Source organism: Cebidichthys violaceus, unplaced genomic scaffold (genome assembly GCF_023349555.1).
Source record: "Cebidichthys violaceus isolate CVI_PGR_0920_01 unplaced genomic scaffold, fCebVio1.0.p SCAF_5, whole genome shotgun sequence".
NCBI lineage: Eukaryota > Metazoa > Chordata > Actinopteri > Perciformes > Stichaeidae > Cebidichthys > Cebidichthys violaceus.
This window is the reverse complement of record NW_027176705.1, coordinates 19134885-19161870: the sequence shown is the minus strand read 5'-3', so window position 1 is coordinate 19161870 and position 26986 is coordinate 19134885. Positions and strand designations below refer to the sequence as shown.

Genomic DNA, 26986 nt, shown 5'->3' with positions numbered 1-26986 from the left:
TCCTCCCGCTTCCTCTCTTCTTCGTAGGGTCCTGAGGGGGTTCGTTGTGCCCGGTGGATCCCCAGACGAAGCTCCCCACAACTCATCCGACCGACTAGACGGAGTTCATAATCAAGCCTCGCCCTCCATTCATGTCTCACAAATAAATTGTCAAACGCATAACCGTTGATGGTGTGGTCCTCGCTCGTGAATGTTGCATATCATTCAATGTCGGTCATCTCGTTCCACGAGCGGATGACTGCCGTCCTCTCATGCGAGCGGTTTGGACTGCTTTGAAGCTACTGACATACTAGCCATGAGAAGACGATTTTGGCTGTGACTATTTATTTTATGTCTTAATCCTCGATTGTTGAGCGGCTTGAAGTGGAATTAACTACGAAGCGCATAAGGCCGGCTGCAACGAGGAGCCGGCAACGAGGGACGCAGATGAGGCAGAGGCTGAAGGACTTTGGGCTGTGAGTCATGCATGGATGGTTTGCTGGATTTAGCTGTAGTTATATGCATGTTGGAGGTCAATGAGAGGGAGAAGGGTTTTCTTCTCTGCTGAGGAGTTGGAGGTCGGCTTGGTTCATTTGCCATCCACTTTGGTTCACACTGGAAACACACAGACACTGGGCTGATGGAGAGCGTGTGAAACAGCAACATGAATATACTAAAGAGAGACAGTAATATTTAAAAAGAGACAGTAGCAACAATGTTATTGCGTTGCTATGCTATGGGATGGAATGACCAGCAGTGAGAAAGGGCTTAGTGGTCATGTTGATGTGTGACTGACCTCCATGTGGTGCTGAGAATATAAAGAGAGAGTCAAACGTCAGCACAAAACACTTGTATGACACTTGTATGTTGCTTTGACAAACACATGTGCGGTTCGGTCACAATGACACTCAGACAAACTGGTCGTCGTCATTTATTTCTGTACAAAAGTCCTCAAAGAAATGCAAAGTCATGGAGCTTCAATACTTTACAGGCCCAATCCACATATACAACACATCCATTTGGTGTACACTTAAAACAAGCCAACTTTACCAAGAGTCATATGCATATATGCAGTACGAGTGTCTGATACAAATCTTTTTTAAATGGAGCTATAATGGTTTCTTACATACAGTATACATACAGGACAGTAATAACGTTAGAACTCAAAAGAGATGGCCCTTGTAGATTTTGATCAACTGTGTCTGTACAATAAATAAGTATAAAATATATCTCTTAGCAATCTGTGGATTTTTAAAAACACATTAAACATACAAAACACTAAATTACTGCTTACAACCTCCGAAAAAAGACCAGCTATTTCGGCAAAGGGAGGAGAATACTTTTTCTCGCCGGATTGAAACAAAGGTTTCTGTTATTTTTTAAATGGGGGGAAATTGCACATTTAAAGATTCCCTGATTCAATTGACAATTTAATTTAATCTTTTTTTTTTTTTTTTAATATTCATGGGCTTCTTGCTGGTTCACTCCGAAAAATACAGACGGATGGATCACAAACACTGACAGGAGAAAAAACGTGGGAGGAAAACATTACAATATCAAGTGAGCATTAACAACCACCGGTCTGGATGCAAAACAAAGAATGCTTATCTTTTTGTTTCTTTCCTCCTCTCCTCTATTCTCTCTCCAAACAGCTTAGTCAAACAAAGTAGGCATATACCCAAGCAAAGAAACCAACTTCTACATCTGTCACATACCACAGAGACCTGCATGGGAAGGATGCTCAGCGATGCACAGACATTAAACATGCATTTGATTAGCTAGCTCACACGTTCTCAGTATTTGCTCCCTCTGTTCTCACACAGCGTCGCATCATAAATCACTTTGCAGCCGTGCAGCTGACGGCCCATTGGAGGATTAGCCAGTAGTTGTATAAATATCAAACAATCAGACTGGAAAAAAAAAAGAAACTCCTGGAAATGATTGTTGTTGAACGATCAACGCAGAAGGTGATTAATTGAATAATACGCTTTTTTTTTTGTTTGTTCATAATATAGATTATCGTGAGAAAGAAAACTGGCCAAGCCCAGTCGCCTAGGAACCGCAATCATACACAACTCTTTGTAATAATACCATTTAGGTTTCTTTCCAATGTGCTGTGCCAATAAAAGAAGTAGTGTGAACAAATACACATTCAGAGCAGGACGGCTCATAGTTCAACCGAATTCTGTTGTATTTGCCTTTTGGTTTAGTTTGTTTAGACTGGTTCAGACCAAACGGGACTGAAACAGCTTGGACTGAGTCTACTTTCTAACTTAGAGACTGAACTTTCATGCTTGAAAACAAAATGTTTGGCAATGGACAAGATTATGAGACCCCTGTGTCCCATGGGAACAGGCATGTCAAAGATCTTCCACCCCTCCAACATAAGAGAAAGACTCCCAGACTCCCAGACTATACATGATAAATGGCTGCCTCATTTGTACTTGTTTTGTGTCTTGATACCATTTTGCAGATGAACCAGAACCATCAGAGACACCAGGGAGACTCAGAGAAGTCGTTCTTAGCAGTTCTTCGTCTCTTCCTTGCTGCCCCCTGACCCCTTTGGACCCTGGGCTTGTGCCTGATATGCCCGCTCAGCATTCCATCCATGATCACAATCTTCCTCTTTTGTTAATATTTTTATAGCTAGATACATGTAGAACTCCAGCTCTGTGGGCCTCTGTGTAGATTTTTTAACAAGACTTCGCTATTGATTGGATAACATTCCCAAGATGGTTGGGACTGAGGGCCTCATTATCTGAACTCAGATGAACTTACATTGCTCTATAGTGGTTACAGTCTTCCCTATTCCAGCTAAGTAGTTGCTCTGCCTTTCCACAAGGGCTCTTGAAAGAGTCAGTTGAGCTGGTTGAGGCATCTGATCTGGGGGTAATTGGCACATCGAACGAGACAGTGGACCCGGGACACGCCCAGAACATGCTGGCCAGGGAAAACGTCAGGGATACCAGGAAGAGCTGGAGGATGTTGCAGAGGAAGGAACCTCTGGCCCACTTCTGGCTCCTTTGCTCCTAAATGGTCACAACAGTCTCACTCTCCCGTTGAGTAACGATACCATCAACTTGCTCATGTCATCCACGTCAGAACTCAAGCCCTCTTTCTTCATTCTTCATACAACTACTTCCATATATGTATGTGAACAAACTAGTGCAACGCCACGAATCCCTTTGAAGAGAGTGTGCACCATTATTCCCTTAATGCTCTCCAAGACAAGAGGCTTTAAGTCGAGCCTTTCGGAATAGCTACAAACACTTTGCCTTTAGACGTGGTCAGACGACACTTACAATCTAGTTTGTGTACAAGTTTAGTCTGGCCTTGTGTCCCCCCCCCACCAGATGGACGTCCACTACTGGTGAGGAGGCTTGCTGGGTCGCAGGGAGTAACATGGGGTCAACGCCCCTAGATGCACAAAGGTGGCAAAGTGATACCCAGTTTGCACCACTGCCATTCAAAAATCACACAAAGGTGAAATGCTATTCTTTTTGGAATGGGAGTGAGAGAAAAGCAAGGAGACAGGTTCCATCTGGTTGTCTGGCAAGGCAGCAAAACAGGAGGAATTCAGGGGAGCTATGGACAACGGGTATGTGCCACAATGTGCTGTTGGAGGATGGTGTCAGACGTCAGCATCCTCCAACAGTACCGTCTAGCAGCATTGTCTGACAGCGTCATCTGATATAGCCAGTTTGCTTCAAATGAAGCGCTTCTTTTCCTTGTAACTTTCTCCAAACTGTTAGACTCTCTTTTTCATTCTTCACGCGGCTCCTTTTGAGTATAGTCCATTTGCACATTCGCATCTTGCCCTCAATAACTGCAAGGTCTTCACTCGGCCTTCTCACGGGACTGTTCATTTTTGCCTTTAGACGCGTTTGTATGAACTAGTTCATTTCAAGCATAGCTTTACCTCCAAAAAGCTCTTTCTAACGGCGTCATCCAACAGTGACACCAAAGGGGATTGACATTGTGTCAGAGTGCAATAGCAAAGTCCGTTAGAGGGCAGAATATGTTCAAAGTGTTTAAAGGCTGAACTGTCTTCTTTAGCCCCGATTTCTATGCCAAATCTTTACCGGGTGTAGAATGTTCATATTTTTTGCTATGTCAGAGAACTAACAAGCCTACTGAATAACCAACAATGTTAACATGAATAAGTTGATGTCCATGTTAGCTGGAGTTAAAAACAGATGTTTTCACGTTTGGTTATCCGACCAAATCCAATGGCTACAACGTTATGTAAAGAATTATGTTAGTGACACAATGATAGTGTTCAGGCAGAAACAGGACCAATATCGGTTATGTGTATTGATGTCCGTGGAGACAGCCACGTTTCTGCAAACACCCTTGGCTGTTCTGAGCCACTGTTGCTTGGACCTCAAATATGGCCCCCAGAGGGTGTGTTGTCATCTTAAAGTCCTCCACTGATGGGCTTGCTTACACAGATACAATTCATGGTGAGTCAGTGCTGGATCTTCCCCTTTTCAACACACCAAATCACATCATTCTTTCTCATTGCCAAATCTAGAAAAAAACACCACTGATCCTTGACAATGGCTTGGAGCAACTGACTGCGGCGCTGGCAGTGTGTATGTGTATCTGTAAGTGCGTGTCTGTGCATTTTGTGGGGGAATGGGGGGGGGATTGGCAATGTGCGTCAGTATCTGGGGGCTTCATAGTCTCTTTGCTGTCCTCCCCACTCTGTCTACTTTCATAGCTTCATCTTGTGGACCACAGGGACAGGCAGGACCTGATGGATCTTGGCTCGGTTGGCGTCTACCTCCACATGGACCCAGTCAGGGTGGAAGGAGCCCTTGAAGCCAACAAATGCCAGCTTATCTGCAGGAGGAAAAATGACATTACAAGTCAGTGACATCATCAGAGCACCAGGTTGTTTCAGCAATGCCATGCCTCACATTTACTTCTGAACAGCAAAAAAAAAAGGGGGGGGGGCTGCTTCAATTCTGATCAGTAGCAGACAATATACATGTGAAGGATACATCCAGGATGCCTGTCTACCTACCTACCTTTCTATCTGCCAGCCTGTGCGAATTCTGCCTGTGCACTCATCACTCCTCACTTACACAAGCTGCTATCTTGAGAGCTGTGAGAACTTACAATAGCAATGCATTTTTGTTTATATTCATAATGAATTCATGGTACCAGAGCACCCTAGGCCGAAGGTCGATGATCGATTTTGTTATCGTATCATCGAATCTGAGGCCGTATGTTTTGGACACTCGGGTGAAGAGAGGGGCGGAGCTGTCAACTGATCACCATCTGGTTGTGAGTTGAGTCAGAGGGTGGGGGAAAACTCTGGACAGACCTGGTAAGCACAAACGGGTAGTGCGGGCAAACTGGGAACGTCTGGAGGAGGCCCCTGTCAGGGAGATCTTCAACTCACACCTCCGGCGGAGCTTTTCTAGCATCCCTGTGGAGGTTGGGGGCATCGAACAGGAATGGACGATGTTCAAAGCTTCTATTGCCAAAGCTACGGCGGTGAGCTGTGGTCTCAAGGTCCTAGGTGCCTCAAGGGGCGGTAACCCTCGAACACCGTGGTGGACACTGGTGGTCAGGGAAGCCGTCCGACTGAAAAAAGAGGCCTTCCGGGATATATTATCCCGGAGGACTCCTGAGGCAGTTGCAAGGTACCGACGGACCCGAAGGGCTACAGCTGCTGCCGTGAAGGAGGCAAAGCAGCGGGTGTGGGAGGAGTTCGGAGTAGCCATGGAGAAGGACTTTCGGTCGGCACCAAGGTGTTTCTGGAAAACCATCCGGAACCTCAGGAGGGGGAAACGGGGAAACATCCAAGCTGTATACAGTAAGGATGGGACTCTGTTGACTTCAACTGAGGGGGTAATCGGGCGGTGGAAGGAGCACTTTGAGGAACTCTTGAATCCGACTAATACGCCCTCTATGGTAGAGGCAGAGCTGGAGGCTGATGGGGGAGCATCATCAATTTCCCTGGTGGAAGTCACTGAGGTAGTCGAACAACTCCACAGTGGCAAAGCCCCAGGGATTGATGAGATCCGTCCAGAAATGCTGAAGGCACTGGGTGTGGAGGGGCTGTCTTGGATGACACGTCTCTTCAACATTGTGTGGAGGTCTGGGACGGTGCCTAGGGAGTGGCAGACCGGGGTGGTGGTTCCCCTGTTCAAAAAGGGGGACCAGAGGGTGTGTGCCAATTACCGCGGTATCACACTACTCAGCCTCCCTGGTAAAGTCTACTCCAAGGTGCTGGAAAGGAGGGTTCGGCCGATAGTCAAACCTCGGATTGAAGAGGAACAATGTGGATTCCGTCCTGGCCGTGGAACAACAAACCAGCTCTTCACTCTCGCAAGGATCCTGGGGGGGGCTTGGGAATACGCCCATCCTGTCTACATGTGTTTTGTGGACCTGGAGAAGGCATATGACCGGGTCCCCCGGGAGATACTGTGGGAGGTGCTGTGGGAGTATGGGGTGAGGGGGCCACTTCTGGGGGCCATCCAATCAATGTACGCCCAAAGCGAGAGCTGTGTCCGGGTTCTCGGCAGTAAGTCGGACTCGTTTCCGGTGAGGGTTGGCCTCTGCCAGGGCTGCGCTTTGTCACCAATCCTGTTTGTGGTATTCATGGACAGGATATCGAGGCGTAGTCGTGGGGAGGGGTGTTTACAGTTCGATGGGCTGAGGATTGCATCGCTGCTTTTTGCAGATGATGTGGTCCTGATGTCTTCATCGGGCTGTGGCCTCCAGCACTCACTGGATCGGTTCGCAGCCGAGTGTGAAGCGGTTGGGATGAGGATCAGCACCTCTAAATCTGAGGCCATGGTTCTCAGCAGGAAACCGGTGGATTGCCCACTCCGGGTAGGGAATGAGTCCTTACCCCAAGTGAAGGAGTTCAAGTACCTCGGGGTCTTGTTTGTGAATGAGTGAACAATGGAACTTGAGATTGGCCGAAGAATCGGAGCAGCTGGGGCGGTATTGCATTCGCTCTACCGCACCGTTGTGATGAAAAGAGAGCTGAGCCGCAAGGCAAAGCTCTCTATCTACCAGGCAATCTTCGTTCCTACCCTCACCTAACACTGGGCTGCATTTAAAATTTGATTTAGAATTTGAATGTCAACATTATGAATGAAGCTTTGAATTAATAGCGACAGATATAGCTAGTTACCTTTCAATTTGATGCTTTTGTCTGCTCCAAGTCTTTCCAAGACTTTAGTCCAGGGTCCTCTGGTAATCAAACGGCCCTTAGACGTAATGAGGACGATCGAACTAGAGAAAGAGTGAGAGACAGCTCTTTATGTCACTATTTACATTTAGCTGAGAGCAGCTGTATGTGTCTTGGCAAATTAATTCAGTTTCTTTGGAGGCCCCATGCATCATCCAAAAACAAATGAAGAAACTTAAACAGAGTGGTAGTACAAACTGTTGAAGGACTTTTAAGGTACTTGGACACTAATGGAGCAGCCTTTACCCGTCTCTCAGTCCACTGACGTAGTTGTCTATCTGTGCTGGGATGCCCTGTAAGATGGAGTTCCTGAAGCCTTTGTTCTCTACCACCTTCCCATCATGTCCGTCAATAACTGTCAGCTGCACCCCATCTTCTGGTTGGTACAACTTCCTGCCGTTCACCTGTCACAACATGGCCAGCCAATCACACAAAAGTTCTGGTATCTATTAAATGACAGCACTGCAATAATGTTGATGATTTAGCCAAACTGATATCAAATAACACAGGTCATACATACGTTGTAATAACTTTCTATGGCACTGAGGTTCAAATTACTAACTAATTATTAAAATAGTAAAAGTTAAATTGCTACTAAAGGAATACAAAAAAACAAATCAACCAGTATCTCTAAGAAGAACAGTCTTCATAGACTTCATATGTCTGAAGCATGTTGGTGCTGATGCTTGCCTAATCTCTGCACATCCTTTCCACAGTGTTTATATTGCAGCATTAATCAACACATTCTCACTCCCAATTCGTTAAATCACGACGCTTGGTCAGTCTACGATTCAAATGACGCTTTATCTATCCCTCTTGCCACAGAGTGTCAGTTTGGTCAGTTTCCGCTTTCTCTTTTTAAAATAAACTTCCTACTTCGGTTTACTTAGTTTTTACAACAAAACTACTTGTTATATTCAAAAAATATAGTGGTTTAGGTCAAATTAACATGTTTGTTATGTAAAATAAATTAGTTTGTTATGTAATTTTGGAGATTACGCAACGAAACAAAATAAATCAACGTTGTTTTAAACAGGACATGAACAGCGGTTTCCTGGGTGAAAGTCCTGAGTCAGTTAAAAGCCCTGTGCGTCTTATACAGACACTAAATTTAAATAATATTCAGCGAGGTCCAGTTAGAGAGAATTTCCTCATACAAAGGTCCGGAACATCACAGTAATGTCAAACGTCTGCTATGATTTAGTCCCATATATATTGAAGTAGATAACAGTTGTATTAACAATGTATGTAGTCAACAACTTCCTGTTAAATCAAATAAAGAAAGTTCAATTGAATAATATCTCAACAATATTTATTGCCAGATTTCATATGGAACTGGATGAATTATAAATAATAAATACTCTAATAATAAATAAATGTTCTCCTCTCATTTCAAGTAAAATAAGGACCGCATTTAAGAATATATTAAATAATAGAAAGCTTTTTAAAAATGTGTCTCTTAAAATAAAATACTTTAGAAGTCTTTGCCCTCCAGCTTTAAATTAAGTTCATTCAGGGGGAAGTGATGTCAACCAAGAAAAACATGATATTATGTTTTTCTCATCTTCTAAAAAGATACATTTGTGTGCAGGGACTTTATCTGTGGCTATTAAACCACTTTCAGCTCTATTGCTCTCTTTTAACGTCTTTGTTGGGCAGTGAGTGGATGCGTTGGGATTCTGATCATATTGGGCTCTTAGGTTTATTTTCTGTGACTTCATTTCAGATGTGAGTGGGTACGTTTGCTTCAAAGAGTTGTGCTTTGTCTCTTTAGTGGCGCTTCACATTACCGCTTTTAATAATCGTCACGGCCTCTGAACATATGAGACATACTGCTTTTAAACTGGTAATAATGAAGATTTATAAGTCTGCATTTTTGGTTAAAGACTCTGGTTAAGCTGTCCACATTTCTCTTTTTCGAGGACGTCATGTGAAATAACTTCTCGGACTCAAGTTCTCTCCAACTGTTGGGTCTCTCTCCCTTGTGTGTGAATTGTGTTGCGTCGAGGGCGACGCTTATCAGAATACACGTATTTGATTGGCCGAGTAGCATCACGTGATGTGATTTACAACGCATGTAATTGGTCGGTGTGTTTTTCTGGACAGCTGAACGAGTGCCGTAAAGGCTGGAAAAGCTGCGCCGGTTAAAATAGAAGTGCTCCGTGAGCTTGTAAGTCCAGGGTCCAGATGGACCAGATAACGGGATCTGGGTCCGGACTTGGAACGCGGTCCGCCTACCCGAGCGTATTGGATGATTCAGGAGTGAGAACAGGGTTGCATTATTTCTCTGGAGCCAACAGCTGGGCTCATAGGGGTACAGAACTCGACTCGTCTTTTTTAGTTGTACAAATTAGAGTAAAAGAGTTCCTTCAGAGTTTTAGTATGACATTTACACAAAGAGGGGACTTGCAAAAGACAAACTTTCCTTCAAACTTTAAGTTGCTAAAAGTGCTTAGGATGGGTTAAATGCAGAGGTCAACAAGTGTTTTAAATGACCACTTCGAGCAGATTGCCTGCTGGTTTTTAAGGTTGAATGAAGTGTGTTTTACCTCAGTAAAGGCAAAGTCCTCTTTGATGTGGAAAAATCGAGTGTTGTAGGACTCCAGTTTGACCTCCAAGAAGTGTTCTGGTGAGTGCTGAGAGTAAACAAGCAAATAAGCTGTAATTAATTCACAACATTTGGAATTTCACAGAAGCACTTTGAAGTTTTCACTCAGCACAATCACAAAGCTAAAGAAATAACTGCAAAAAAACACAGCTGCAAAATGCACTTTTATATAAGCTCTAACCTGGCATGTTCAGATACAGAGATATGAAAAACACACCTTGTGAGAATATACAAACCTAGTAAATCAGAATGAACATATCTGAATAAGTCAGATGCAACATGTTTTAGATGATACAATATAATTCTGTCAATTTATACACAGACCTGCTTATGTGGAAATGCCATAGCTATTGTATTTGTGTGCTAGATACCTTTTTGACGTTAAGAAACATTGTTGACAAAACGGTCAAATGATTTCAATAAGTTAGTTGTCTGTGTCCTATTATGACAAGTCAAAAAGTATAGTATGCTCAGTATAGCATGCAATAGAAATGCTCTGAAATGCGTATAGAGAACCTTTGATGATCACCTATAAGGCATGTAAAGCCTGGCACCTGACGATATCTCTGACTTGCTAACATCGTGTGGGCCCTAGTGTGGCCTGAATGTAGCCTCAGTATAGCCTGAGTGTAGCCCAAGTATAGCCCAAGTATAGCCTGAGTGTAACCTGACTGTAGCCTGAGTTTAGCCTGAGTATAACCTGAGTATAGCCTAGGTCTAGCCTGAGTATAGCTTAAGTGTAGCCTGAGTGTAGCCTGAGTTTAGTCTGAGTGTAGCCTCAGTGTAGCCTGAGTATAGCCTGAGTATAGCCTGAGTCTAGCCTGAGTATAGCTTGAGTGTAGCCTGAGTGTAGCCTGAGTTTAGCCTGAGTGTAGCCTGAGTCTAGCCTGAGTCTAGCCTGAGTGTAGCCTGAGTGTAGCTTGAGTGTAACCTGAGTATAGCCTGAGTCTAGCCTGAGTATAGCTTAAGTGTAGCCGGAGTGTAGCCAAAGTGTAGCCTGAGTGTAGCCTGAGTATAGCCAGAGTGTAGCCTGAGTGTAGCCTGAGTGTAATCTGAGTGTAGCCTGAGTTTAGCCTGAGTTTAGCCTGAGTGTAGCCTGAGATAAGCCTGAGTATAGCCTGAGTGTAGCCTGAGTGTAGCCTGAGTGTAGCCTGAGTTTAGCCTGAGTTTAGCCTGAGTGTAGCCTGAGTTTAGCCTGAGTGTAGCCTGAGTTTAGCCTGAGTGTAGCCTGAGTGTAGCCTGAGTGTAATCTGAGTGTAGCCTGAGTGTAGCCTGAGTGTAGCCTGAGTGTAGCCTGAGTAGCATGAGTATAGCTTGAGCATAGCCTTCCTTTGCTGTCATGGCCCCTCTGACTCTGACTCTGTGACAGAAGATCATGCAGGGTATTGTCCATCTTTGTTTTTTACTATTAGTCAATTAGTTACTATGTAGAGCACAATGTCTCCTTTGAACACTTTAAATTACATTTAACTGCCCCCCCCCATCCAACCCCCTCTCCCTTTTCTCACCAGCCTGCCATTAGGTATCTTTCTGGGCATGGGTACATCCACAACGGGCAGTTCAGCGTGTTTGGGGTAGGCCTGGGCCATGCAGTTGCTGGGTAAACTGCCTTTAGGGATGACGGCTGTGATCTTCACCCTCTCACAACCCTTGACAGAGCAGAAGGCAAACTGTTCCCTGTCGTTATGGGCCTTGACCTTCAAGAAGAGCAGGCTGCAATACACAGTAGAGCGTTAGACATCATACAAGTTGCTGTACTGAGGACGTACAGGACCTTTTGAATCTGCCCACCTTTTAGTTCCATTTCATACAGAAATGCATGGCATTCACCAAAATTTAACAATTGGAGGAATTAACTTATAATTCTAACTTCCGTATCTCATTATTGACCCATCCTTAGTCCTGCCCTTTCCGCTCTGTGCTACAATAACAGCTGAGCAAGCAGAACCTCGCCCCCCTTTCCTGTTAGTTAGATAGTTAGACGCTACATTTGTCGAAAGGTAACAATATTACTATGTATGTAACATTACATTGGTTACTACGAGCAACCGCGGACACATTGAGCTGATGGGGGACACTTAAAACCCCCTGAAATCCTCAACAGCAATATTTTAGGGGGTCTCCGAAAAAAACCTTTATTCATTCAATTTACATTAAAATTCATTATTCACAAATTTTGTTTTCTTTTACGGCCTATGTTTGCTGTGACTGCATTATGATGGACCTGCTGTGCATTAGGTTAAAAGCTGTACAGCGACACACATATACAGTATGTGTGTGTGTGTTGCTGTGTGGAATCTGTTGCAGAGCATAGTTGTGTGTGTCCTTATTGTTTACAATATTAACCTTGGGGATGTGTGTGTGTGTGTGTGTGTGTGTGTACAAAGCGTGTAGCCTAGTTTATTGCATCCATGACATCTTGTAGGCCCACATTGTGTTATTGAGTCTGGTGAAGACTTCAGCATAATAACACTGGAGCACGAGGGCGACCCAACTTACTTACTCTCTGATTATGAGAAAAGATCAAAACTACCATTTGGTATCAAAGTAAAGCATGCAGTAAAGTAACATGTGCAGTGGCAACATAGCTGAAATTCCTACTAATTGACGGAATTGAATGGGTCGCAGAATGCAGTGTAACACCTGTTATCTCCTATTGAGAGATATTTTCTGGTAATTATAAGATAGTACATCACAACTCTGACAACCAGAAGTCATTATTACAAGATAAGGCCTCTGTGTTTTTCCTTTGGTGAATGCAATACTGTTCACTTCAGTTATCTTTCTTGTTCTAATTCTTTTCTTTGCTTTGATCCTCTTTGCATGTCTCCTTTGCTCTTTACATTATATTATATATGTTGGTCTTGTAAAGAGAAAATCTTTTAATTGTAAAAAAAAGTCCATCTTCTTAAATTCTATTTTCAGATAAATCTAAATCAGAGTCTAACAGGGAATAGAGTGTGGTTTTATTAATGTTCACACATTAAGACAACGCAGCTTAGCACAACCTGGGTGTATTTTTGTTGCAGTAGTCATCATTCCTATCAGTAATATTTGAAATGAAGTCAATGAGCTTACTCAATAAGAAACCTGGAGTCACTAAACACTGCAGATCAGCAGGCAGTCGATTAGACGGGTGAGCCACACTCATTTGGAAGAGGTGTTGAAAGATTGGAAAGGACCACCACAGTTCACAGACCCACTTCCTGCTTTGACCTTAGCTGTGGGCTCTCAGTGTTCCGGAGCAGTGAGGGATTATTATGGCATTTAGAGGTACTTTAGATAATCGGGATAAACTGTTGGTTTGTTTACAGGGTCTCTGTGGACCCCGTTGTTCTTTGTTTCTTCGGCGAATTTACAGCACATGCTTTTACACCGAGTGTTGTTTTGTGACGGGGGATAACGGTGTTGGAAGTAAAGGTCGCTCGAGAGTCGAGGCGAGCGTTTCTCACCCAGTGTCTTCCTCCCAGTAATAGTATCCTCTCGCCAGGTGGGAGTGGTTGATCTTCTCCCTCGCCGTTGTCTTCATGAAGACGCCCGTCTTGCGGGTCTGCTTAGTCAGGCGGTTGTGGATGTCGGAGATGACGGTGAAGGTGGTGCCTTGTGGGTAGCAGAGGCCCACGTTGATCCAGTCATTTCTGAAACAGCAGAACACAGCAGAGTACTGCTTTACACACATGATTACTTCGACCTTCATTAAGCGAATATCACATGGATTCTGAATAGAGCTGAACAAATCAGTGGATTAATAGAGGGACAGAAAAGTAGCTATCAACAATTTTGATAAATATTTGCTTAAGTAATCTATAAAGGAAAGAAATGTATAAAACATTCTCCGACTTTAGCTTTTCCAGTGTGAAGATCTGCAGCTTTTTTTTAAAAAAAGAAAAGAATATATTTTTGTTTTATACTGTTTACCAGACAAAACAAGGCATTTGAAGAGTCTGGGAACGTCTGAGGGTTTTCCACTGTTTTGGGGAAATGGCAGGAAAAATTCTGACGTGGAAAAACATGCATTACACATGGATTAGAAAACCATGTGTCAGTTGGGTATTGGTGCATGTTTTCAAGAGTTGAAATTGAACTTAACCTTAAAGGAATACTTCATCCTTAAAATGAGTATTGGTATATATTTTTTGGTTTTTCTCTCATGCCTCAGCAGTGAACGAAGAATCCAAATAAGTAAATCCTTGATGAATTGAAGTAAAACAAAACAAAACTCCTGCAGTATATTCAAAGTGGTATCCTTCCAGTTGTATGCGCACTACTTTACAAACAATATGACAAAAAGTGTTTAAAACACTCTCCTGCATGAGTGCATGCACAAGCCTCCGTTTACTTCAATTCATCGAGGATTTATTCCGTTTCCGGATTCTTCGTTTGCCATGGAGGCGTGCGAGAAAAACAATGTTTTCAAAGTAACACAAGGTGAGTAACTGATCAACCAATGGTCATTTTAAGGGTGAAGTATCCCTTTAAATATATACTCTAATATCCTGTATACAGTTATATCTCAAAATACACGTGACCTGTACTTAACCTTCTTATCTGAATTATATAGAAGCGATTAAAGAGGAAATGGTCTCTTGTGTGTGCAGCATACAGAATGCACTTCTATGTTTTGACTTCATAGTTTTTTGCTTTCCTGAACTCCCAGTGAATTGACCTGAGCTCTCACTTCACAGACATACACCCTTTTTCAATTAAATCCATGGATTTCCTCAAAGAAAAATGCTGGTGATTGCAGCTCTAATTGAAAATGTATGTTCCCACATATGCTGAATCAGGACAAAATAGAAAAGAACAAAATTAAAAAGATTCAAATCTTCAATATAAACTCCCCCAAAGTCAAACAATTCATTAACAAGACAGATAATTCAAAGGATTATCATATATATATCCGCTGAGTCTTATCCAAAGTCCTTCATCAAAGCTTCAATTGAGCAGGAGGTGGCTGCATTAATATATCATACTATACAAGCAGAGAAAGGGTGGCCCATTACACCAGATCAGAAGACACACAGCAGCTGTTTTATTAACTCCAGTTTAATATCTCACAGAAAGAGCCCCTCTTGCTGTATTCCTCTGTGAACTGTAGATGGAGCCATTGGTTTAAGCGCCGTGGTTTGAAATCCACTGGCTCCTCACCGACAGAGTGGACTCAGCCATGGGGAATCGCTGACACGCTTGAAATGACGACCAGCTTTTATGCGGTTCAAATAGCTGAAGGCTACGCTACAAAACGCCATCGGAAGGGAGGAGCACCAAGTGAGGCTCTCCCCATTTCTGTGGTGGTTCTCAGCAGGAGTGACGGCCTCCATCGGTTTACTTCACCCAGCGTGAATTATCTGCGTGACCCTAGGGATGCCATGTCATCTACAGAGAGCATTTAGGGAGGGGTCAGTGTTCTTAACTAAATTCATCTTGTCAGCCAACTCCCCATGTCATCATTCACAACACGTTCTGATGTTTAACCCCGATGTCTTCTCTCTGCCACATTCTTTCTAGAACTACTATTGTTGGACTCACTTTGGACAGTTTAGGAAAGTATCGTACGCATTTTTACTTCTTCATCAAGACCTAATGCCGACATTATCCACAATGCAACTGGACTGCAGAGATTTGTGTGTTCTGCTAGTAGGGACCCATGAAGCCAGGAGCCTGCAGCAGAGATGCTAGTTTTGTATGTTTTTTGTAATTTTTTTTAGAACTCTCTGCCTTGCTTATATTGTTATTATTATTGTTTCTGTTTTTACCATGTAAAAAGTGCCTTTGAGAACCTAGCGCTATACAAATAAAATGTATTATTATTGTTATTCATCAGACTTCAAAAAAGCTCCCTCTGGAGCAGCAGAAGGGGTTGTACGACATTCTTTCTTTTTTTATGACGTGTCATCTGACCACATCTACAGAAGAAAGTGTTTAGCTCTGTTCTGAAGGATGCTGCTCAAAGGTGAAATGCCATCGCAGCCTCCTCCTCCCAGGCTTCCTCCACCGTCTGTCTTTTGCATGAGGAATCATACAAATTGGGTTAATGGCACACACTTTAAAAGTCTCTCGTCATTTATGGCGAATTGGGTGTCTGAAGAATGGTAAACGCAGAGCTTGTTGGATTGGCCGTTTGGAAAAGTTGTTAGACAATCAGACAAGCGCTTCATTTGAAGCGCATTGAGTTCTTTAATAAAGACTTTGGTACATAAAGAGAAGAGCCCGAAGGAAAGGAAGACTGGAATAGTGTGTGACATCGTCATGTGATCACGTGTGACAGCTGGGGGGGGGGGGGCACTCATAGACTGTATATAAGAAGTGGATGTAGTCACTGTGACGTCACCCATCGGTTTGTGGACTACGGTTTTGAAGTCTTGAGTTTGGCATTTTAACCGCCATCTTGTTTTTGCAACCGTAAGTGACAGTAGAGCGTGGAGCGTGGAGAGGAAAACTTGCTCTTTTGTAAACTCCTGTTTACAATGTTTACTGGTAATACATCAGGAGAGAAGTAGAGCCATTTCCTCATAGACTTCTATACAACCAGAGGAGTCGCCCCCTGATGGTCATTAGAGAGAATGCAGCTTTAAGACATGAAGCATCGGCTTCACTTTAATGAACTGGAGGTTGCTGCCTGGAAACACTACATCTGTGACACAGCAAGGACCCTGGACAAACACTGGGACAGACAACATCAGCTGTCTGTGAACAGTGGGTCAAACATGTGATTTTGTTTCTCTGGGATTACTTTAACATCTGTTTAGACATTTATTATCCTTCTGTTTTAGATTTATGATGAGAGGAAACAGACAAAATGTTTTTTTCAGTATTTGTGCATTAACAACAAGGTTCTAAACAGAGTACAGTTCACAACCTTTTACTTCCTGTCCCTGTAATGTTAGATAAGTACATTTGGATATGTTTTACACAACACCTTGATTATATTTTGCACAAAGATATACATTTTTGCCTACATGTTATTAACCTGTGTGAAAAAGATAATAACTGCAAACAGGATACTAATAACTCTATATCTACGGTTCACAAGAGACATTGTGTGAAAGAGATAATCTGTGAGCACATTATATGGATTTCATATTCACAAATTATCTTGTGCCCACAAATTATTATTTTTGGCAGGCAATATATTCATTTGTGCAAGTTATACTTATACTTGTGGGCACAAAATAATATGTTGCCTCCCAAAAATAATAACTTGTGGGCACATGATAATAATGTGTGCTCACAAGAATAAGGTGCACATAAGGTGATACATGGTGCATACAAGATATGGGGCTCATGTACAAATTATTATCTGCACCCATGAGTTATTATCGTCTCCTTAGGGACCACTGTAGTTCAGCATGGTGCTCTGAGGTGTATATTAGCCTTTCTAGAATTCAGAGCACATCTTGACTGATGATATGAACGTTATGTACAGCAGCGTATTGCCGCCGCGGCAGAAACAAAACAACAAACTGATCAGTATCACATCATAACCTGAAGGGTTAAGTGTTATAACAAGATGTTATAACAAGACATTTTCCACGTTATAACAAATACACGGAACGTTTTAAGTTATAATGAAAAAAGTTGAGATCTTGTTATAACAATAAAGGTTTAAAGTTACAACATGAAATGAATCAGCTTTTCTTCTGTGCATCATAAACCTATGGGACCTTGTTCCAAGTGGTCATTTGGTTCTACTCAAATGTTAAATGTGCCTGCTAGAGTACGAGCAGGCGCACAAGGGCTGCTGAAAGAGGAGACTGGATCATAGCTAGGGATGGTGGATACCGGTGCTAAAACGATACTTTTAAACCGAAAGGAAGCACCGAACGTATTTCAGTCGACTCAGGCACCGAAAGGAAGCACCGAAATCTGCGTTGCGTTTCGGTCCGGTAGGCACCGGTCGTATAGTGAGGTGATGCTTATGTTGGCTGCAACGTCCGTTTTAGCCCACCAGTGGCAGTATTTCAATCGGCATATTGGCACCGGTTTTCGGTACCCAACCCTAATCATAGCAGGAAGGAAAAGCTCATTTTCCCCATCAGTCCAAGCACCGAGTGGCTGGAACATACTTCCAACTGATCTGAGAGATTCAAAAAACGTTGGTAGTCTTGTCAGAATTGTGAAAATGTGGTTATTTGAGAAACAAAATTGGCAGTAGTTAATGCCATGTGATTTCTAATATTGGTTTGTGTTGGTTAATGTTGGTTGTGCTCTATATTTGTGTCCTTTTTTTGTGTGTGTGTTTTTAGTATTTGTTTCAATTCCCTTGTGCTATTTAGTCCCATGTATTGCTGTAAAGTCTTGATTGTTAATTGGGCTTGAATTTGTCAATAATCTGCCCATAGACTGCAAATGAACATAATCCATTTGACGAAAGTTACATTACGTGTTCTGTCCATGATAAGCAAAGTAAATGATTTTCACCTGTTCAAACTATCCAGATCAGACAGAACCTGCCGCGGACATGCTGAGTGTGAGGGTGCTGTTTGTCGTGAGTGTGCGCTGTGCGCTGACTCGGGTGCTGCTCATGTGTCCACTGACCTGCTGAAGTTGATGAGCCAGATGGTGACCTCAGCGGGCGCTGCCTGGTCCCAGTGGATGGTGTAGCCTTTGGCCAGTGTGACCACCGGTTGGAACTGCTGGTAGTGTTTCTTCTTCCCCAGTGCGCCCTCCAGCGTCAGGGGCCGATCAGGGTACTCATCCCTCACCATGAGCATGTTCAGGTTGGCAGGGTTACGTGTCTGGACGTAGATCTGGAGAAAACAGACCACGGATTTAAAAGGCTGAATCGAGTGTTAGGACAGCGTTTACCCAATATCAATATCATTATATAGTTCATCTCATTTTGTCCGACTTAAAGGTCATAAATACAGATCGGGAGCATTACTTGCCTCTCAAAATGGCCGAAGCTAACGGTGCCAAATAGTGTTGCCGGTGCAAACACTGGCAACAGTTGTGACAGAGTTAACAGTATTTACCTGAGTATTTACTTCCGTGAACACGCTGTCGGTTCGGGGCAGCGTTATCAGCTGTAATCACCGTGTGAGAGCAGTGCAGAGCGGCAGCCATGAGCTAACCAGTGGGGCCGCTTACATGCACTAAAAGGCACACTAACATGCACTAACATGCACTAAAAGGCACACTAACATGCACTAACATGCACTAAAAGGCACACCAACATGCACTAAAAGGCACACTAACATGCACTAACATGCACTAAAAGGCACACTAACATGCACTAAAAGGCACACTAACATGCACTAACATGCACTAAAAGGCACACTAACATGCACTAACATGCACTAACATGCAAAGAGAAGCTCTGATAAGAACTTCATGCTCTGCTCAGGTAGACATTAGTCCACTGTACCTTTAAACAGATGTTTGATGATGAGATATTATTGCTCTGACAAAAATGATTAGCAGTAAGCCTCTCTGACTAAACTAAACAAAGATAAATGGATTTCCTGCTTTTGATCACGCCTTCCACGCGCCTACATCGTCTCTTACATGATCCCTGGACTTCCTTAGCGTGGGCCAAGCACCAAATGCTCAACATCCCTGGTGAAGGTGTTTCTTTTTACTTTATCCATTTAGCCATTCAGACTTATGGGCAGGCCGCATTGAACACATAATGGATGCAGACCATTCACGGAGCGGATGAGCCACGGAAAGTTTGTTTTTACTGGCTACACCAAGACAGTGAGCTTCCATTTTGGGATCGGTTCTGTAAAACATTTTCAAGAGACTGAAACACAAACCTTTCTAATAGTTGAATTTATAAGCGGTAAAACACCAAACGTATCCATTTCAAAACGCTCTTCTCTTGTTGTGCCACCTTTAAGTAGGGGTGTCCCCAACCAAGAATTTACATGGTCCAATCTGATTGGTCATGTCTTGCCTATCGTCAACCGATCGTCGAATCATATTTGTTGTATTTTTTTGCTCCTTGTTGAATTTATGTAACAGAATTATTCGGATACGTCTTGGATGACGCCATGGTCTGAGACAAACAGCATTTTTATCCACTATATGTACTTTACAATAAAGTTGACTTTGACTTTTACTAAAAAAGACGAAGAAAGTTCTAGCAGTTTCCACCTGCTTCAGGTTTTTAAGAAAACATGTCCTGCGTCAATTTGTGTACTGGACACAGAGATACTATAATTGTGAAAAATGCATAAATTACAACTAATCTGATACTTGTTCAAGAGCATTTCCCTGATAACTAAAACATTAATATGAGTACACACACTACTATGTATACAACTACTAATATAAACTCATTCATGATTTCAAAGAACTATGATTGTGATATAAAATGCATGTAATCACCTAATACCAAAAGGTGCAACAAACAGTAGATTGGCGCTTGTGAAGGCTGGTTTGAATGAGGGTGAGGATGAACGTGTGAGTGAGTCCGTCGCCCGCCGACCCACCTGAGCATAGTGACCGCTGCAGATAGCAGCCTTCCAGTCGGGCACGTCGATGCAGTCGGGGTGACGGAGCAGCCAGTTGTCCTCTTTAACCAGGAACGCTCCGGGATACTCGCTGACCGAGCCGTCGATATCGTGGAAGATGGTCGTCTTGTCCCCGTCCATCTGCATCTTATTGAACCAGGGACCTGGCTCCCCGAAAAACACCCGAGACGTGATCTGCAGTAGAAGGGTGGAGTGAAAAGCATACATGTGTAGCTGCTCATAGTGTATCCTATACATCATGTGGTGATGAGGACAGCTCATAAAGCCTAAAAAACTAAATCTCACTGTGTCCTTCACAGTGTGTAGCTCCTCAGAAGTCTCTGTTCTAACCATATTCCTTAATTACATTCACCTTGATATTCTTATGTAAATGTTGGCTACATCCAATTTAACTGCTATCATTCTGACAGGATGTTTACAAGAGCAAACAGCTGCTCGTCAAATTATCACTTATTTTCCTGGATTCAGCACAGGGCTTAACAAAATCAATATATAAAGACTATCATTTATGTGTGTGTGTGTGTGTGTGTGTGTGTGTGTGTGTGTGTGTGTGTGAATAATTCTAGTCACATTAAAAAACAGAATTATATCAAAACAATGGACAGCTGATGCAGCCGTGACACACGTCACATTTAACTGACGTCTCTTTAAAGGCGAGGATGTCTCATTTGTTAAATGCCTGTTGCCTCGACTCCTTTTTCCTCGCATCTCTTCAGAGAAGGAATTGAGGAGGCACGAAATGATGGAATGAGAAATGAGACCCTCTCATTCTCCCTCCCCTCCCCTCTGCTCTGTGTCTGTGAGTGTCAGTGGGGGCACAGCACTCCTGCTCTGCTTCAGCGCAGGTGCAACTGATCAATCAATCAATCAATCAATCAATCAATCAATCAATCAATCAATCAATCAGTCAATCACTCTGCCCAGAGTTGCCCGTCTTGTGAGACGCAATGGTTGTAAATGAGACCCCAGATGTTTTTGTGTATGTTACACACAGCTGACTCACAGGTACGTGGTCAAAGACGATGTTGGTGACGTTGTTGTTGGGGCAGCTCTGCCACGAGTTGTTGAGCCTGAAGCCAAAGGCACTGGTGTGCCGTCCATCCAACGCTGTGTATTTCCGGAATGTACAGTTCTGCATGTTGATGGGCCCATCGTAGATCTGCATGCCTCGGATAGGAAAATCACTGCAGGGAAACACACACACACACACACACGCACACACGCACACACACACACACACACACACACACACACACACACACACACACACACACACACACATTAAGCCATCAGCAATTTTAAAGAGTTGACAATTCTGTCTGATAGCAGGCTATGTACTTTCATCACTGACTGAGGACAATGTATGAAGGATTATTAACGTGTTTGTAGTGCACTATGACACCCGGAGTCTCTATCTTGGCTACGTAGCGGAAGGGGAGGTTCCAGTGAGCACCGCACCACACAAATGAAAGATGAGTACCACTATACTGCAGTCATAGAGAAGCCATGAGTATTGGTTTTTTGTGGGTTTATTTAGCAGTCTGTCATGATTTGGTACCACGAACGAGCTAACTAGCTAACAGCGGCGATCAATGCTAGTGAGTGCACAACAGCAGTGTTCGATTTTCACGCACTACGCAAGTAAGTGCATCATGTCCACGGTTTACTGCATGGTGTAACTCATATAAGTATCCGAATTGAGACACAGCATTAGTTTCACCCACAGTATGAATAAAAAGAGACTTACGTCAATTACGTTTTGAGGGAAACGTGCTTTTTTTTTTGTATATATAATATAATAATATATGATATTTTTAATCAAAGTCTGCTCAGGAGGTCAGAGGAGGATGGGTTCAAACATGTGACTGTCACCCAGGAGACCAGTGTTTTATCCAAATCATCGATCTGTTCCCTGATTTATATTTCTGCACCTGTGCGTTTTGTGTCACACCAGGAATATATATATATATATATATATATATATATATATATATATATATATATATATATATATATATATATATATATATATATATATATATATATAGTACTGTAGTGGATTATGCGTAGCATGTGACTTCTTTTTGATTTGGATCCACGTTTTGAAATCCTTTGTCTGAAAATATGGAAGAGCTGGATGATGAAGAGGAACTCCTGTGCCTTGAATTCACCGTTTTGCCGTTGTTTTTGTTTGTAATGGATGCAAGGTACTTGTCCGGTAAACACACGTCCCGGCGCTGAAGTCCAATCAAAACCTCTGTGGTGACTTCTGTGTCTGGTACCGATTCACAGTTTTCAGAAGGTGCTGTGAGTTCCGCAAACCATCTCTGCAGCTTTACACAAGCTTTTCTACAGAAGTACAACTTTTCTCTAACCTTAATAACAGCTGCACTGATCAGTATTTGCTGTAGGAATAACAGGTCAAACCATGTGTAGTGTGAAGGGGAGCTTTTGAACTTCTTTCAGCCTATTGTTTCGGTTTACTACCCAGAGTTGGAACTGCTTTGGTTCAGTCTTACTGCTCTCATAATGTTGTTCCCAGCAACAGTGGAAAAAGCTCAGTCTGCTCTGATTGGCTAGTGAGGGAAATATGGTGCACCTTTGCAAAGGTGGTATTCTAATGAGCCTGCCGTGATATAGAAAGGGGAGCCAGATCTGATTGGCTTGGCTTCTTAAATCACAAGTTCTTTTTATCTAGACAGCCCCAAAGAAAACATGTTGGTAGACACTCCAGATACTCCACATGAATAAAAAAGTGAGTTTCCCAGTTCACGTCCTTCATTTAAAGACTTTTGTTAGAGACCAAAACAGGGCTAAGAGGAGTTTGAATACTGGACTTTTCATCAGGGGAACACAAACATTCCTCCAAATAAATCCCAACTACCACATTACGACTCTGGTGCTTTCGGACTGGGGAAAGAAGTGTGTGTACAGCTGACTCCCTGCCATGGATTCTGCTGCAATGTTCAGCGCTGCACAGCGTGACAGCACTTGTGCAATGGCGTGCCCAAGTTCAGCTCGTTGCATCAAAGAATGTCGGGCTGAAGATGAAGGAATCTCGGATAATACTGCTGAGGAGACGTTCCCTCTGTACTCGGTCAGGTGGGATGGGACAGGACCGGTTTCTAGCATACCAAGTCTGGCTCACACACAGACCAGTCTCGATGAAACTGGAACCTCCACCTCCAACCAGTCTCTGGGGTATTAACACTGGAAAAGTGTCAAATGTTTGCATTTTGCTCCTTCGTGAAGAGCAGCAGCTGTGGTGGTTTTCATTGGTGTCAGTTGTAAAAGATTGACGGCGGAAACACGTTTTCATGGCAGAGACACGTTCACATGATTTGCAGGACAAACGGCCTCTTGCTGTCTACTGCAGGTTTAAACTGCCCTTAATTTGGCGGAAAAAGGGAAATATATTTTAACGTCAAGGACACTAATACAGCAACACAGTGTTTTATCAGCATTTCACCGACTATATTCACATGTGCCCTGGTATCTTGGTTTGGAGTCTTCTTACAGTTTTGATCATATTTGGGATGTGATGTTTTAGTGAACATCGAGGATTATTATTCAGCTCACTGTATACACGATTCTGTAATTATCTATTCAGCTTTTCTCTGTATCAAGAGAATGTTCTTTCACTTCAGATTTTGCAATGTTCTCCCTCAAAACGCTTAATGAGGCACAAAGAGCATATGAGAAATCTGAGGGCGCACAGAAGCAGCCTGAGTGTGAGGAGAAGAGCTGGAGCTGGAGGGCGGGGAATCTGTGCAAGGTTTATGATCATCTACAGGCCTTTACTCTTCGAAGTAAAGTGAGTTACTGCAACAGTTTCTCGTGAGCCCTTCTGGTCTCTGGCTGCCTGGGCTCTGGTGCATTTAACACGTAGTACCACCACCGGATCAGGCTTATATATCACCCGCTTCTAATCTTCTCAGACAATTGAATGGGCGCTGCCAGCGGTTATCAACCTACTGCTACCTATCTACACCTACTGGTAGGCTCAGTTTGGCCCGTCTCAAGCATTAGAATGGCAGTGATGAGAAGATGATCGTGATTATGGATGAGGTGTTTAGACGCGATGGGATCCAGCTTTTTGTTGGACTAAAAGGCATATCTAGGTTCCTATAAACCAGGACAAGGGCCGGGTTCTCTTAAACCAGGATGTGATGTCTCCATCGACAAACACATTACCAGGACATTCCAAATCCTGATCATAACCAGAAGACTAGTGGTCATGTGACATGTTTTAAAAAATGTAAACTTTTTGGGTCCTCAGACAGCAAAGTGAAAATACAACATCTGACCATCTTCCACCTTGATGCGTCTGTGAAGCCGAAACAAGCTAAAAATCGGCAGTAATTGTCCCTTACATGCCACGTGGCAGGGTTCTGCCAGTGAGGTCAGAACCCCCGGGGCCCCAGATCTTGTTGTCGAGGAGGGGCATCCCACGATTGTCGCTTTCACCCACAAACAGCGAGTTCTTCACCTGCTGACGAGAGCCGTCGTCATCCGGAAAGGTCCCTCCACTGCGCGCACACACACACACACACACACACACACACACAGAGACAGGAAGAGGACGTTATAGTTCTGCACGTAGTAAAGACGACACGTTTCTCGGGTTTAAAGTAAAAGTAAAAAAAGTAAAGCTATTGTCATTTTCTTCACAGATGCTCCTTCTATGAGTGGGTAGGAGGTACTTTAAAATCTATGACCACTATATGACACAGACAGCTGCAGGACATCAGGGGCGCTGGGAGGTCACCACGGTCCACGGACGTCCGCACAGAGCCTACAAGCCTACTGATGAAGACATGTATGGTCACATGGACCCTAGTTGACCTTTGTATAACTTCGGTTTAGGAGCGTCTTAAGATACGGTGTATTTGGGAAACATTTATTAAGATTGAGGATCCTTTTAACATTACTGTAAGATGACCTGAGGCTATAAGTCACAGAGAAAAGCTCGTTGACACTGTGGTACATTGTAAAGATTTCTTATAGTAGGAGGAAAAAGTTCAACAGTAAGATGTTTGTGTTATAAGAAAAAAATATATATTTTTGTGATAATCAAAAGGGGAAGTAGACTATAAATGATAAATCACACAGTGCATGTTGTTCCAGTGGTATTTCTAAATTATTTCTAAATTCTAAACAGAGATAAAGTCACTGAACTGGAAAATGAGAAACCTGAAAGCTGAAACCATTTTGAATAATGAGGCATTCTGCAGTGTTCTCTGTAATCCACAGTGTGAGGCGGAACTTAGAAACGGACAGGAAGTCTGTCTACCATCCAATTTCACCGCAGTTAGCCGAAGCTAAAGCTATTACGCTGGATCGCTTCAGCTCGATGCCGTGTGAACACGAGATCTCTCTGTGCAGCAGTGTTCATGTGTAACGAGCACAAAGCAAGCCCCCGTGGTATTAAAGGGGAACCAGATCAGGTTACCCCCTCGTACCACTCAGCATGAAAGGACAGCCGCGCGGTGTCTTCTGTGGCTCGACACCGACTGGTCCAGTCTTTGCTCAAATTTTCCCTCGGATGCCAACAGAAATGAATTCTATTGGCAGCACTGGCAGTTTTGTTGGACGGCGTCGGCGCAGCAGGAGAGATTAGCTTTCTCCGTCAATATAGCGGCAGTGGAGAATGTATTTCTTAAGTGGACTACATTTACCGTCAGCAGTGATTGGACATCTACATAAAAAGGTGGTGAATTCCCCTTGACGGTCAGGATATCTCGACCTATGCTGCGCAGCAGTTCTTCTTTAAATCGGTGTCTTGTGTCTCTCTAAACTTCATGTAAGTGTTACACTAAATAACTGCAGAACCCTTTAAGCACCTATGTGCATCATGCCTATCAGGTGTCTCTGCCTATGAACACATTGGACAGGTAGTACTTAAAGACATTTTGTGTGTATGTATCTAAATGTGCACATTAGGTGGTTTTTTTTTTTACAGATATTAAAAGACCTGCACTACATAAAAATGGCTAAATCTCATCTTTCTGTGTGTTACAGTCAACATGTGGTTAGGAGTTGGGACAGACGGCCCACCTGACCTGACACAATGAAGCTATACATTCAGCTATATTGACATTTAAAAAGAACGGCCGCAGAGATCTTTTTTTTAAGTGTATTGGCACGCAGCCTCAGTGCGCTGCCTTAGGTCGTTATTTTGCCAAAGCTCTGTTCCATCCGAACACACCGAGACATCGAGACACCGAGACACCGAGACACCGAGACACCGACCCGCCGAGCCGGCGTTTAAATGCTGTTCTCATCCGGACGGGGGGCTTTAATGGAGAGAAAAAAAATGCGTTTACAAATTCACGCAGACTCAAAGGCACCCTGTTTTGTAAAGTCTGATGAAAACTTCTCACCAATTCCCACCTTTGTGACCATCACACACCCCTAAATTACTTTCCACACTGCATCAAAGCGCTCTGTTTCCCAGTGCATCCCCAACAGACTCCTTATAAGGTGTTTTCCAATTACTCTTACAGACAGAGTGAGAGAGAGAGAGAGGATCATGCATACACTGGTAAATACAAACAGAAGTCCATTATTTCTGTCCATAGAGATATGAACAGTGTGTGTGTGTGTGTGTGTGTGTGTGTGTGTGTGTGTGTGTGTGTGTGTGCGGGGCTCATACCTCGCCAGAGTGAGGCCAATGCCATTATCAGCAAATCTAAACAAGAAAGAGAG

The 26986-nt window shown here is 43.2% G+C and overlaps 1 protein-coding gene across 1 annotated transcript in view; it reads right to left on the bottom strand.

Moving 5' to 3' along the window:
- Nucleotides 1-894: 894 nt before the first annotated feature.
- cemip (cell migration inducing hyaluronidase 1) overlaps nucleotides 895-26986 on the bottom strand; it is a 162493-nt gene continuing 136401 nt past the window's right edge. Inside the window, exons 19-29 of the mRNA XM_068730644.1 lie at nucleotides 26934-26969; nucleotides 24652-24807; nucleotides 21282-21462; nucleotides 20237-20452; nucleotides 18339-18550; nucleotides 13253-13438; nucleotides 11309-11513; nucleotides 9742-9828; nucleotides 7439-7596; nucleotides 7136-7236; nucleotides 895-4824 (exon numbers count right to left, since the gene is read on the bottom strand). Of these exons, the coding sequence (XP_068586745.1) occupies nucleotides 4697-4824; nucleotides 7136-7236; nucleotides 7439-7596; nucleotides 9742-9828; nucleotides 11309-11513; nucleotides 13253-13438; nucleotides 18339-18550; nucleotides 20237-20452; nucleotides 21282-21462; nucleotides 24652-24807; nucleotides 26934-26969 (1666 nt within the window). The 3' untranslated portion in view covers nucleotides 895-4696. The remainder of the gene's footprint in view (nucleotides 4825-7135; nucleotides 7237-7438; nucleotides 7597-9741; nucleotides 9829-11308; nucleotides 11514-13252; nucleotides 13439-18338; nucleotides 18551-20236; nucleotides 20453-21281; nucleotides 21463-24651; nucleotides 24808-26933; nucleotides 26970-26986) is intronic.